Raw genomic sequence first — 14,699 nt, 5'->3', positions numbered from 1 at the left:
TGGATTTATAAGGAGAGAACATTTATTTTGGCTCACGGTTTTCAAGATTCCAATCTGTTTTGGATTGGCCCCATGGCTTGGCCCTATTGGAATGAGCACATGATGAGGGGTGGCAAGAATGTGGCAAAAGAAAGCCGCTGACCTCATGGCCTGGAAGTTGAAGAAATTGATGAACAGATGGGGGTCCTACAAGCCCTTTCAAGGGCAATTCCCAAATGAACTAAGATTTCCCACTAGACCTTCCTCTTACTATTTCTACCATCTTCCAATAGAACCAATCTGGGGATCAAGCTTTAACACAGGGCCTTTGGGTGACACTTAGGATTGAAACTGTAGCACTGGCCTTGAGGTCTTCCTCAGTTCTGCAGGCACTTTGTTGTCTAGATGACCTTGATGTGGCCTTGGTATCACCCACATGTTGAGCCTCTTTGTCTTCAGACTGAGGAGCAGGGAGTTTGAGGGGTCAGGTGGATGGTGCCCCAGTGAAGGCCATGGCAGGACTCTCCTGAGCAGCAGTGGGCACGACATCAATGGCCCGAGAGCCTGACCTCCTCCATCCAGCCCTTTGATGACTTCAGCTTTCACAGGTTTTAAAGCCACTCTTCCCTGGGGTCTCCCTACAGGACCTCCCTGTCCCCAGGACTGTTTCTAAGGTTCCACATTGGATCAGCCTTTTAACTTTCACCAGGCATTCTCAGTTGTGTGAATATAACAGGGCACTTTCCCAGTTATCTACAATAAGGGATTGTCTTTAAATTTAACAAACCAAATCTTATACCTTTAACAAATAACCTCACAAGTGATGCCTTGTTGGCCTGGAAACTCACTTGCAGAGATGTGTTCTGAGGTGATGCAAATGAGACCAACTCTGAAGATTTCCTGCCTTTTTGTTGGATCCTCTTTCTTTCCCATCATCCTCTACTTACTGAAGTTTTCCACTCACTCACTATGAATTCCTAGAAATTCTGAACCCTATCTCATCTGTGCCTGCCATCATGATGTCTCGTACAGTTCCTGGTAAGGAGTTTGTCCTGTGTGAATTTTAGTTGAATAGAATGAAAATTAGGAGATGATTGAAGAGGAAAAAAGAGAGAGTCTGAGCCACAAAACAGTACATGGGCAGATGATCTAAAAGTCTTTGAGGCAGAAAAATAATCCAGACTCATGGAGGTAGATGTTGATAATAAAGCAAGAGAGGGAGTGAACTCAGCACCCAAAGACGTATCTGCACTCCCCACCTTCTTCACAGTAGTTAAGGTATGGAACCAGCCAAGCTTCCCGTCTGTGGATGCATAGAGAAGGAAATGAGGTATATCCATAACTGAGTTCTTCAGTCTTCAAGAAGAATAAAATACTGTCATTTACAACACAATGAAGGGGACAGGCCATTGTGTCCCATGAAAGAAGCCAGACAGAAGCAAACACTGCATGTGCTCCTATGTGGAGTCAAAGGAGCCTCAATCTATATACAGAATAGTGACACTGGAGGCTGGGAAGCAGGCAGGAGGAGGAGGAGCAGGGGAGGCTGGATAACAGGTACAGGAACACAGGTGAATAGGAAGACCCAGTCTTGGTGTTTCTCAGTGACTGGAAGAGGGTGGGGGCTGCAGTTCCCAGATCTTGACATGTGTTTTATGAAGATCTGAAGTGAGGAGCACAAACCTGGAATCATAAGGTAATGATATGGGGAGGGAATGTTTCCTTAAGCAGTTTCATTCAGCACACACCAATAGTATGTGCTAAAATAACACAATCACCCCTATTGATATGTACAATCACATGTCAGTAAACATTAAATTAAAGATTTAAAAACTCCACCTAGCATTTCCCGTTTGTTTGGACCATCTTATACACACTGTCTCTGGAGGTTCCTGGTCACTCCTTCATGAGGTAGCAGGACCTTATGGTCACCAGGCAACGAGCTTGAGATCACAAGGGATGATGAGCCCCCCACCCCCACAAGCTGTGTGGACCAGGCCAGGCTCCCAGACCTGATGTCCAGCTGGCTCTAGAGAAGCTCTTCCAATGTTAAAGCTCAAGGTCAAAGAAAAGAGAAACTTCTGATACAAACTCCTTCTGCTGGGATTCTCCCCACAAAGAAGCGCTCTATCTCTGGGTGTTGGAGTTTTAGGACTAAAGTGAACACCAAGGTAAGGTACTTAAAGTTCCCTTGATGATTTTAATGTGACTTTCTCTGTGTATTCATGAAATTGAGCATGGGTTCATGTTCCTAAACCATTCATATTTATTCTTTTGGTCACTGGCTCAGGCACATTGATCATTTCTTCTTGAGTTTTAAAGATTTTAAATGTTTTGAAATAATCTGTACATGTCTATTTTGCTACTTTGGATTTAATTTACTTTATTTTTAGGGTACATTTTATTGTCCATATTTGAGGTTTAAAACTTGATGTTATAGGGGTAACATCATAGGTAGGTAAATTATTAGTAGTAATGAGGCAAATTTCCACAGTACACAATATATCATATGTTTTCCCTAGTTTTTTTTAAATTTTCTTATCAGTGTTTCTTTTAATTTATGTATTTAAAAATTTATTTCAATTAGTTATACATGACAGTAGAATGCATTTTGATAGATCATACATAAATGGAGTATAACTTTTCATTCATGGGGTTATACATGATGTAGAGTAATACAGGTCTTATAATCATGTATGCACATAGGGTAATAATGTCTGATTTATTCTATTATCTTATCAATTTATTGATATGCATAATTTAAGATAATTCATTCAAAATTATTTTCTTAATTCTACAAATTATTAGAGAGTGGCATATTAATTCAATTCATGTATACAGTGTGTAATGATCATGTTAGGATAGTCAACTGGTCTATTTTCTTAAACAATTTCAGAAACGTGTAATTAACATGTAATAATTGTATGTAGGTATGGGTACAGTGTAATACTTTAATACTTGTGCATAGTAAGTATTGATAAAAATGAAGATAATTAATGCTTCCATCTATTCCTAACTACCTCTGCTCTGGAGACTTTGACCTCCTCTTTCCTAGTTATTCATAAAATATATAAAGTGTTACTATGAACATTTCCCCTCTTGTGCTCAATTGAAGAATGTGTTCAATAAGGGTTAATTGTTTTTATATATAATTGTTATAAAATTGGCATCCTTGATCCTATGGAGAGAACTGGAGGTCACCGTGTGAAGGACAATAGGCCAGGCACAGAGAGACAAGTACGGCAGGATCTCACTCACATGTAGAAGGTACAGAAGTTGCTCTCACAGTATCACAGAGAAGAATGCTGGTTCCCAGAGGCTGGAAAGGGTAAAGGAGCAGGAGGGACAGAGAAGGTGGGCCCCAGGGTACTAAGTTGTAGTCAGGTAGGAGGAAGGAGTTCTGCTGTTCTGTCACACAGTACTGTCATGATAAGGTCCTGTATATTTCAAAAATGATGGAATCCAATATTCCTTGCAATTAGTGCTTTATAATTATACATAATTTTGGGATTCATTTTGACATAATCATAAAGCATGGAATACAATTTGCTCCAACTCAGTCCCCATTACTTCCCCATTTCCTCCTCTCCCCCTTCCCTTTTTCACTTTCCTTTTTTTAAACCATGGTTGAGTGTTATCACCACAAAGAAATGATAAATCTTGGGGAGGTATATATGCTTACCTTGATCTGGACATTACCCAATGTACACCAATATGGAAACATCACATGGTGCCCTAAAAATGTGTGACACTTATATGGCTCCACTAAAACTCTAATATCAAGAAAATTAATCTCCCCAATGCTCCTTTTTTCTGAAGGTAATCTTGGGAAATAAGCATAAATTCAGACCAATGTTGTGAGGAATAAATGAAATGTGTGGAAAATACCACAGAAAGTGGTCATGGTACAGGGTGTGAATAAGGCCATGTGTGCCTTTGGATTTGTAAGCCGTTTTGCTTAAAAGTTGAATTGTCAACCCAAATGGATACACATGTACATACAAATGTACATTTTTTCATCTTGAAATGTGAGAGAAGGGATATGAAAAGAGCCAACTTTGAATGAGCATGAAATGGGAAGACAGCTCAGGTCATGGTGCCTGAAGAGATCTTTATTAATCTCTTCACACTCAACTCACATCTGAAGTCAAGAGCCATAATTTGGTCTCTTATTAGAAATGTGAGTTTATTAGAAGTATGACATTCTAGGTATGATTGGCAAAGTGTGATGAATATAGGATGGGTTGTCTTATGGCTTCACATTTAAAAACCAACCAACCAACCAACCAACCAACAAACAAAAGCAGTGCATGCTTTTCTGATAAGAGGGAAATAGGAAAATTCTGGAGACACCAGAGGCTGTCTCCCAAACGTGAGTCAGTGTTTTTTATTTATTTATTTATTTATTTATTTTTTAGTTATCGGCTGACACAACATCTTTGTTTGTATGTGGTGCTGGGGCACACTTGATTCTTCAGGATCTTGAAATGGGACTTAAGAACCAAATCTGGACCCATTCCTGGTTCTCTTGTCTGGGGTCAGAGTCTCACTCTGCACCCTCAACATCCAGGGAAGAACTGATGCATGTGCATGAAGACCCTCCCATCAGAGATGCCGCCCAGGTGAGCCTGAGAACCCAGCAGACACTGCAGGAGAGGACTGAAGAGAATGAAGGCAGGAGCTTTCACCTGAGGTTCCCTGAGAGCCCAACTAGCCTGGCCTGCAGCCCAGAGATGGTGGTGTCTGTTGCTAGCTTATTTAATTTATTGATGGATTTATAAGATACTAAAAAGAGAAGTGATTCAGAAATCAGCAACACGGGGTCATTGTTGACCATTAACTTATGGTCACAGAAGCTCAATTAGAAGAGGGATGGGAGGCATGAAGTGGCTCAAATTAAAGTAAAATGTAAGTCTGTGTACCTTTGCAATAAAGGGGTATGGGTAAATCCAGAATTAAGAGTGAAGAGATATGCACTGGACAGAGCTCGTTTAAAAAAATTACAAAGGAACATATTTCAGCACATTTTCATATTTGTAAGAAAGATCCAGATTTAAGATTTTTTTTTTTTTTGCAAATAAATCCCTGTAGGAGAAACTCTTGATACAGATATTTCACAGAATCTTGTTTCATTCTGAGTATTATCCAAATGAAAAATAAATTTACATAATAAGTGAAAATGGGCATGCCATAGAGTTTTATTTTGCAATTATTCCATAAACTGTCAAGATGAAGTAAATTGGAAAGCTGTTGAATTCTCTATTTCAAATTGTTAAAACCCTTAGCTTTGGGTTGGAGTGTATTCCTTCCCCTTCTTTCTTTTTCCATTTTATTCTTTCAGACAGAATATTTTTCACTGATTTTGATGTTGCCACTTGTTTCTTTTACATAAGCACAGAACATATGTGGAGATGTGTCTGTGAAGAGTGTCTGCAAATCTACAGATTTTAATATCTTCCAATAGATGAGTGTTTGGTACTGAGTTCCTCCCAGGGTTCTTCATTCTTAAAGATCTGACTCAATAATCTGATATTTCTTCACTTGTGAATCCTCAGTTTAAATGGAAATGCTGATGAAAGTTTTTCTGCACTTTTTGTGCTAATAAGTCACCTTTTCAGCACATTTCCATTTTATTTTCTGTTGTGTCTCTGTGTCTTGATTTTGCATGGTTAGATGTAGGTGCATTTCCAAAAGCCTCGTCATCTTGGCCAGCAGTTGGAAGGCATTCCCCTTCATCATTTCACTAAAGATCACCTCCATCCTCCACAAATAAATTTGAGTTTATTTATCTTTAGATAAGATGCAATCATAACTTTATGTTCTACTTTCTCATCTTTTATTTCCAAGTCTCTAGCAATTTATTCTTCCATTTTATTCCTAGTACCCTGATCTGATCATTATACAATAGTGTATTCATGTATCAAACATTTTAAAAATATCTGATAAAACACCTATACATTATAATGTGTCTAACAAAATAACACTTATAAAAAGTAAGATACCCTCAAGCCCAAGAACATCCATGAATTGATTCCACAATTCATGGAATCAAAGAAATGGTGTCTAAGGAGAATGAAATGCTAATCACCCTGATTTGATCAACACACAACACATACATATATTGAATTATCACATGTATACTCAAAAACAGGTACAATAATTCTGTGTGAATTTTAAAACAGAAAGAGTCCTGCCTTATCTGCTATGAATCTAGGGAAAAGCCAATAGGTTGGGTGAGCAGGGAAGACAGATGTGCCATTTCATATTAAAAGTTCTCAACTTTCTGTACGTACTTTGGCATCTGCTGTTGTGTATTGTTGATGTTTGACCTTAGGTCATTTTATTATTTGAAGTGTACAATCTGTCAGGTGCCTTGACATCAGGAAGGGTTAAGGTTAGTGGGTGGGAGGAGAAGACCGAATGAGAATGTACTGGGGACCAAGGTGGACCCAATTATATTCCATGCATGTGTGACTGTGTCAATAGGACCCCAACATTAGGTTTTACTGCAATGCACTACTAAAAACATTAAACAGTAGGTTAAAAAATGTTACCACTTCGGTCTTTTGGCAAATTTACTTTTGCTGTTTATGGTTTTTGCTGGGCACCCAGTAAGGGTCACTAGGTTTGGAATGCTGCTAAAACCAAGGCAGCCTTTTCCTCCTGGAGACGAGACACCTGGGCTTGCAAGATCCTGTTCCCCTGGGTCCACATCAGCTCCCCTGTCTCTGCTCTCACCTCTTCATGTTCTATCCACCCCTTTGCCTTCTCTCTCCTTTTCTGCCAATCCCCATCCTTCTCTATTTCTCTTCCTCCCTCTGTTGACTGCACAGATTTTCATGCTTCTTTGTAAACACAGGGAAGAGGAGCAGCATTCTTAAGTGGGTCTGCTCATTTGTTCATGGAAAGTCTGTCGACTGGACTCTCCAGGTGCCCTGTCCACATTCTGTAGGGAACTGATCATCTCAGCTGTATTGTCGACACTCACAGCCTTGTCAGGGTGATTGGGACTGAGAGGCCATGCAGAAATAAAACCATGAGCCCAGGGTGTGTTGTGTGTTCCTGTGTGTGTGTGTGTGTGTGTGTGTGTGTTTGTGTGTTTATGTGCTTCATGGAGGGCTCAGAGAAGGGGTAACTGAGCTTATATATTCCAGGGTGACTCTTAGCAGCTAGACATCAGAACAGAACTTAACCCTCAGGTGGTAGCAAGGAGGGAATCCTTTGCAATTCACAGAATGTCTTTTCAGAATATCTAAGGGCAAGAGATTCAGGGTGTAGATGAAGGTCTCCCTGTACCTTGTAGCCTCAGAGAGCAGTGAGGCCAGCTCATTCCTCAACATTCTCTGACACCATCTCTCATCTCTCCCCCTCTTATTTCTTCTCCTTGCTAAGGCCTTTCTTTTAAGCCTCGGTTTCCTGAAACAATCACATTTCTGAGGATCTTTGCACTTACTATTCCCCCAGTGAAGACCACACTGCTGAGGATCACTTGTGGCTCCTGCCCTGCCTTCCTTGTGGTCTCTTCCTGCTGTTTTCCCTGCATTGCTGTAAAAGTACAACCACCTCTCTACTCTTCTCTTTTCTTCATATACGCATCACCATGGGACATATTAAGTGATCTTAAAATATTTTTCTTATGTTCTCTCCCTCTCACTGGGTAATGGAGATTTGTGTCCTTATACATATTACTGATGCAATAGAGTTGATACTTAATAATTAGTTATTGTTCATTATCAATTAACATAATTGTACAACTTTATAGGTATAACTATATGTTTCTATACTTGTATAAATAGTGTAACAATTGCATAAGGGTAATCAGCTTAATTACCTGAAACATTGATCATTTCTCTGTGGTGGAATACTCAAAATCCTCCCCTTTAGCTATTTTAAAATATGTAATATATTAGTGTTAACTATAATTATATACTGAGTAATACACCATTGCGTTGTCCCCAGTGACAGGATTCAATCTTTCACTAATAATGAATATTATTCCACTGTGTATTGCTATCACATAAAACAACCAATAGCCATAGGAAAAATGCTTAAAATTGCTAATTATCAGGAAAATGCTTATTAAGACTGCAGTAGAATATCACCTCACACCAGTTAGGAGGGCTGTTATCAAAATGACCAAAGATATCAATGAGGGGGCCAGTGAGAATGTGGAGAAAAGGGGAATCCTTATTCAGAGTTGGTAGAAATGCAAATTAATGAAGTCATTATGGAAAAAGATAGGGAGGTTCCACAAAAATAAAACAGAGTCAACCTGCGAACCAGATATCCCACAGCTGGCTATGTAGCCAAAGAAATGAAATGGGTATGTTGGGAAGATATCTGACCTCCTAGTTTACTATGCATAATTCACAGTTGCCAAGACACAAAGTGTTCATCAGGGGTGTTTGATTTGTATTTCTGAAATGCATGAAAATCTTTACAATTCTGAAATATATGACTTCCTAGTGAACCATACAGTGAAGTAGAAATTCATTATAGAGTTGGCACAGGATCCCTTAGGGGATAAGATACACAGATCTTCTATGGAAGTTAATTTCTCTCTTTTCCCTTGGTTTTTCTTTTTCTTTTTCTGTGGGGCTAAGGTTGAAACCCAGGACCTTGTAAATGTTAGGCATTCACTCCACCACTGAGCTACTCCCTAAATTAATTCTTTTCAGAAAAATATGTATCATTTCACTTCAATGATGTGAGTAATACCTGTCTAGGGAAAATTCGTTATGCTCTTTTTTCTCATTTCTGAAATGCATGCATATGGAACCAGGGAATGATAGTCAATGTTTAGAATTTCTTCTTCTGGGATTTGCAGAGGACCCAGAACTGCAGCCCCTCATCTTTGGCCTTTTCCTGTCCATGTACCTGGTCACTGTGGTGTGGAACCTGCTCATCATCCTGGCCACCATCTCAGACTCCCACCTGCACACGCCCATGTACTTCTTCCTCTCCAACCTGTCCTTTGTGGACATCTGCTTCACCTCCACCACCATCCCCAAGATGCTGGTGAACATCCAGACACAGAGCAAGGCCATTACCTATGCAGGCTGCATCACCCAGATTCACTTTTTTGTACTCTTTGTTGGGTTGGATGACTTCCTTTTAGCTGTGATGGCCTATGACAGGTATGTGGCCATCTGTCTTCCCCTGCACTACATGGTCATCATGAACTGCAGACTCTGTGGATTGCTAGTTCTGGTGTCCTGGGTTGTGAGTTTTTTGCATGCATTGTTACAAAGCTTAATGATGTTGTGGCTGTCCTTCTGCACAGACTTGGAAATCCCACACTTTTTCTGTGAACTTAACCAGGTGGTTCAGCGTGCCTGCTCTGACACCTTTCTTAATGACCTAGTGATATATATTTCTGCTGTCTTGCTGGGAGGTGGCCCTCTCACTGGCATCCTTTACTCTTACTGCAAGATAGTGTCCTCCATCCGTGCAATCTCATCAGCTCAGGGCAAGTACAAAGCCTTCTCCACCTGTGCATCTCACCTCTCTATGGTCTCCTTATTTTATGGCACAAGCCTAGGTGTGTACCTCAGTTCTGCTGTGGCCCCAAACTCACACTCCATTGCAACAGCTTCAGTAATGTACACTGTGATCACCCCCATGCTGAACCCCTTCATCTACAGTCTGAGGAACAAGGACATCAAGAGTGCTCTGAGAAGAATCTACGAGAGAGAAAGATAAAAGTGTCAATTCTACTGAAACTGGAGCAGTGCCCATGATTCGCAGGGCTCAGAGCCTTTGGTCTGAAATCTGGGATTCTTTATCAGAATTTGTTCCTTCTAATTTATTCCTGAGTTATCATTTCTTCGATTTCATCTACTGCATACAATTCCACTGAATCAGACACTTTATGTCACTTTCTGATCTCTATGAATTCAAATCCCCTCCATTTGTCATTTTCCAACTTTCTCAAAATTATTCCCATATTTGGATAAGAAATATTTGAGAATTCTCACTTATCCCATAAAATACATCTTTTTTGGAAATAATTGAATCTCAATTGACATACAACATACTAAGTAATAGTTTATTTTGCCAAAATAGACACAATTTGTATTCTTATGTGAAAAAACTATTTGACAACTAAGATTATTTTTATAATTTTCTTGTGGAAGAAAATTTGAGAAAAAAAATTTCTTTTGGTAGCATTGATTGAACCCACTGGTGCTTAACCACTGAGCTACATCCACAGACATTTCTGGTTTTTGTTTGAGACCATGTCTTGCTAAATTGCTTAGGGCCTCACTAAATTGCTGTGACAGGCCTTGGACTTGTGATCCACCTGCCTCAGCCTACTGAGTTGATGGGATTACAAGCATGCACCACCCGGTCTGCCTGAGAATAGTTTTTCAATTGTGTATTCATGATTTTTTTTCCTATATTACTTCCATTCTTGATAAGGTAGCCTTTCACCTACCATGGTGTTAGCTGTTCATTAGGTTTTATTTGAATCTTTTAGATCCTATTTCTGTTCCAACACGGTGTTTACAGAGACCACATTAGGTATGGACAAAACAGGTATCCACTCCACCATTTTTTGCAGGCACATATTTTTACACATTAGACAACATTTTTGTAAAGATAGCAATAGGTAAATGGTGAATAGATTAATGGTTCTAAGGGTCTAGGCACTGGGCAGAGTTGGGGGTTGAATGGGGCTGCAACAGGACAAAACTTGGGATCCTTGACTGATGGGAACCATCCTCTGCATTGATGAACATATATTAATTATAAACATTAATGAGGTTCAGCCTGATATTTCCACACATGCCAATGTCAATTCTACTGAAACTGGAGCAGTGCCTATATATTTATATATATACTCATTCTTTAACTATAATGCAATGAGTATACTCCTCAAATCCAGCCTCTATTTATCCACCCCTCTCCAACACCTTTCCAATATCTAGTAATCTTTATTCTACATTCTAGTTGGTATTTTACTAACTTCTCATACAAGAGAGACCATGAAGAGCTTGTAACTGCATTATTCACTTTGCACAATGTCCTCCAGCTCCATCCACATGGCCCCAAATGACAGAATTTCATCCTTATATATGGTTGAATGATGTTCCATGTTGTGTATATACCACATTTTATATCTCCACTCATCTGTTTACAGGCACATAAGTTGACTCCATATCTTACTATTTTGAATGATGCAATAAACATGGGCATGGATGCTTCTCTTTGCTTTGTAATTTAATTTCTTTGTTATCAATGTAAATACCCTGGCTGTGATATTTTTGCTCAGTGTTATCATTGTGGAAGCTCATGAAAGGGACCTTGGATCTCTCTTGGTCATTTATAATTTTCTCCAATTAAAATGTTAATTTATAATTTTCTCCAATTAAAATTTCAGTTAAAAATTATTTAAAAAGTGAATGATACCTGAGGAAGCCACTTGTTAACAGTTTAAATTTTGATATGTTTCCCTTTCCTCTTGAACTCATGATTGCTTTTCACTTTCTCCTATGTAATTGCGAGCTGTCATTGCTTTCACGGTGCATCCCATGCTGAAATTACCCTCATGTTCTTTGTTCTAATGAGACCTGGTAAATGAAAGAGAATGCTGTAATGGGCTGTGGATTTCTGTCAATCTAGACATAAAATATACAGAAGACTGTGGTGAATTTTGCTTTCTGATTGGGGTAAAAATGTTGGATATTGAAATAAACAGATTGGGGACAATAAGAAATGTTGGCATCTGATGTTTCTTTGCTCTCACTCTCTGCTGTGTAGAGACTAGGGGATACAGTACAGACGGACGTGTGATTTACACTGTGGCTTTTACTTACGTGAACCTCTTTGACTGCTTCCCTTCTGCACACAGATGAGAAACCCACACTCTTCTGAACTCTTGCCAGAGTCCTGAATTCCTCTGTTCAGGCAACCTCATCAATAAAGTAGCAGTATATTTAGTTTCTTTCATTCTAGTTTTTTTTTTCTCTTACTGAAATCCTCTTCTCTTCTTCTCAGAATGTTTTCCCCTCTATCCTGAGAATTTTGTTACTCGGGGCTAGTCCAAGCCTTTTTCACCTGTGGGTCTAATGTCTTGCTTGATGCCCTGGCTGTGCTAGTCAGCACTCTGTTACTATAACAATGATTGATTTGTAAGGAGAGAAGATTTATTTTGGCTCACAGTTTTCAAGGTTCCAGTCTGTGGTGGATTAGCCCCATGGCTTGGCCCTGTGGCAATGAGACCTTGATGAGGGGTGGCAAACATGTTGCAGAATAAAGCTGCTCACCTCATGGCCAGGAAATGAAAAAAAGAAAGAGGAAGAGACCTGGGTACCAATTTCCCATTCAAGGAAAATCTCCCAATGAACTAAGACCTCCCACTAGACCTTCCTCTTAGCATTTCTACCACCTTTCAATAGCACCAAGCTGGGGACCAATGTTTAACACAGGGTATTTGGAGGACACATAAGATTAAAAACGCAGCTCTTGAGGTCTACCTCAGCACTGCAGGGCTCTCTTTGTCTAGGATGACCTTGATGTAACTTTCGAGAAGGTCACCCACATGCTGACCACCTTTGTCCACAGTCTGAGAAACAGGAATGTGAAGGGGCCAGCAGGATCATGCCCCCTAGTGAAGGCCATAGTAGGACTCTCCTGAGCAGCAGCATGCATGACATCAAGGTCCTGAGAGCCTGGCCTTTGTCATCTAGCCCTCTGACTACATCTGCTTTTATATGTTTGAAGAAACTCATCCCTCGGATCTTCCTTTGGGATCTTTTCTGATCTTGGCTCTGTTCATAAAGTTCTATGTTGATCACCCTTTTTATTTGTCATCTAGTAAATCTAAGTGGTATGAATATAACATGGCATTTTTCCAGCTATCTACAATAATGGTTTCTTTTTTGATTGTTAAGAAACCAAATCTTTAACAAACAGTCTCAGAAGTAACACTCTGTGTGTGCTTTTGCTCTGAAAACTCACTTGCAGAAATGTGTTCTGAGGTGAGGCAAATGAGACCAACTCAAAGATTTCCCACCTTTTTGTGTGATTCTCTTTGCTTCCTGTCATCCTCAGCTTACTGAATTTGTCTACTCATGCACAGTATGATCCCTTGAAATTCAGAACCCTATCTCATCTGTGCCTGCAACCATGATGTCTAGCACAGTTCCTGATAAGGGGTTTTTCCTCTGTGAATGTTAGTTGAAAGGAACAAAAATTAGGAGATGGTTGAAGAGAAAGAAGAGAGAGCCTTAGCCACAAAAACTACAGATGGGTAGGTGAACTAAGAGGCTTTTGAGGCAGAAAAATAATCCAGACTCATAAAGGTAGATGTTGGTAATAAAGCAAGAGAGGGAGTGAACTCAACACCCAACGAAGTACCTGCACTCCCCACCTTTCCTGGGGCAGTCTTCACAGTAGTCAGGGTATGGAAGCAGCTGAGCTTCCCATCTGTAAATGCATGGAAAAGGGAAATGAGGTATATCCATAACTGAGTGCTCTTCAGCCTTCAAGAAGAATGAAATCCTGTCATTTACAACACAATGAAGGGGACAGGTCCTTGGGTTACATAAGATGCCAGCCAGAAGCAAACACTGCATGTGAGCATTTCTATGTGGAGGCCAATGGAGCCTCAACCTATATACAGAGGCTGCCATCTTCTTCACAGGAGGAGTTCAACACGTGTATGTGCTTTTGAGAGAAAATGAAAGAAAACTTACTCATGTGTTCCCTGGCCTTTGAGAAGAGATTATTCTTTAAAAAATGCAAGTTGTCCCATGAGATAAATGGGAATTCCCAATATTTCCAATCCACGATTGAAAATAACTTTGAGAAAGTATGAAAGAGACAAAGGTGAACACAGTTAGGATGTCAAAGAGCAGAAAGCTTCACAAAGTGAGTTATGAAACTGTTGTAGAGGAGTTGAAACCAAAGAAAGGGAAACTCAAGAAAATAAACAGAAGGAACAAGTTCTACTTCCACCATCTGAACAAACTGGCCATTTCTTGTTCTGAGGCTTCAGACTCTGCAGTCAACAGCAACTTTTTAGTCTCATGACAGTGGATGCTTTTATAGTTTATCTGAGAATACTTTCAGAGTGCTTTTGATGTCCTTATTCCTCAGACTAGATGAAGGGGTTCAGCATGGGGGTGACCACAGTGTATGTCACCAAGGCTCTTGCACTTGAGTGTGAGTTTGGGGTCACAGCAGAACAAAAGTGCACACTTAGAATAGTACAATAAAATAAGGGGACCACAGAGAGGTGAGATACACAGGTGGATGTTTTATACTTTCCCTGAGCTGATGAGATCTCACAGATGGAAGAAACAAGTCATCCCTTATACTTTAGTTTTAAGCAGCTTCCTTGAGACCTAGTTATATTTGAAGAACTGCATATATGTCATGTGCACAATCTGTTGAGTTCAGACATGTACAGAGCCTGGTGCCCCCATGCAATCAATGCCCTAGAAACATCCATCCCTTCCTGAGTTTTGTTTTGTTTTGGTTTTTGCTTTGTTTTTGTCTGTGGTAAGAATAATTAACACCAGTTCTGTCCTCATGGAATGTTTTCAATATCATTTGCTAGTGCCAGGCACTATATTGTAATTAAGTATCTAGAAATCAAATGTCTTATATAATTAACTTTAAACCCAAAGAAGTAGCAAAATGTTCCCTCCCACACTCCCCCAACACCCTTCTGCTCTGTGCTCGATGAGCTTGGTCACTTTAGGCTTCTCATT

At 39.8% G+C, this 14,699-nt stretch overlaps 1 protein-coding gene across 1 annotated transcript; it reads left to right on the top strand.

The window, feature by feature from the left end:
• Positions 1 to 8,751: 8,751 nt before the first annotated feature.
• LOC124088188 (olfactory receptor 7A10-like) lies at positions 8,752 to 9,681 on the top strand. The gene has a single exon (XM_046437682.1). The coding sequence runs from the start codon at positions 8,752 to 8,754 to the stop codon at positions 9,679 to 9,681; it is 930 nt and encodes a 309-aa protein (XP_046293638.1).
• Positions 9,682 to 14,699: the final 5,018 nt, after the last annotated feature.

Source organism: Marmota monax, unplaced genomic scaffold, assembly GCF_021218885.2.
Source record: "Marmota monax isolate L192 unplaced genomic scaffold, Marmota_monax_Labrador192_F-V1.1 WCK01_AAM20220418_F8-fsc00021, whole genome shotgun sequence".
Taxonomy (NCBI): Eukaryota; Metazoa; Chordata; class Mammalia; order Rodentia; family Sciuridae; genus Marmota; species Marmota monax.
This window is presented reverse-complemented; position numbering and strand designations above follow the sequence as displayed.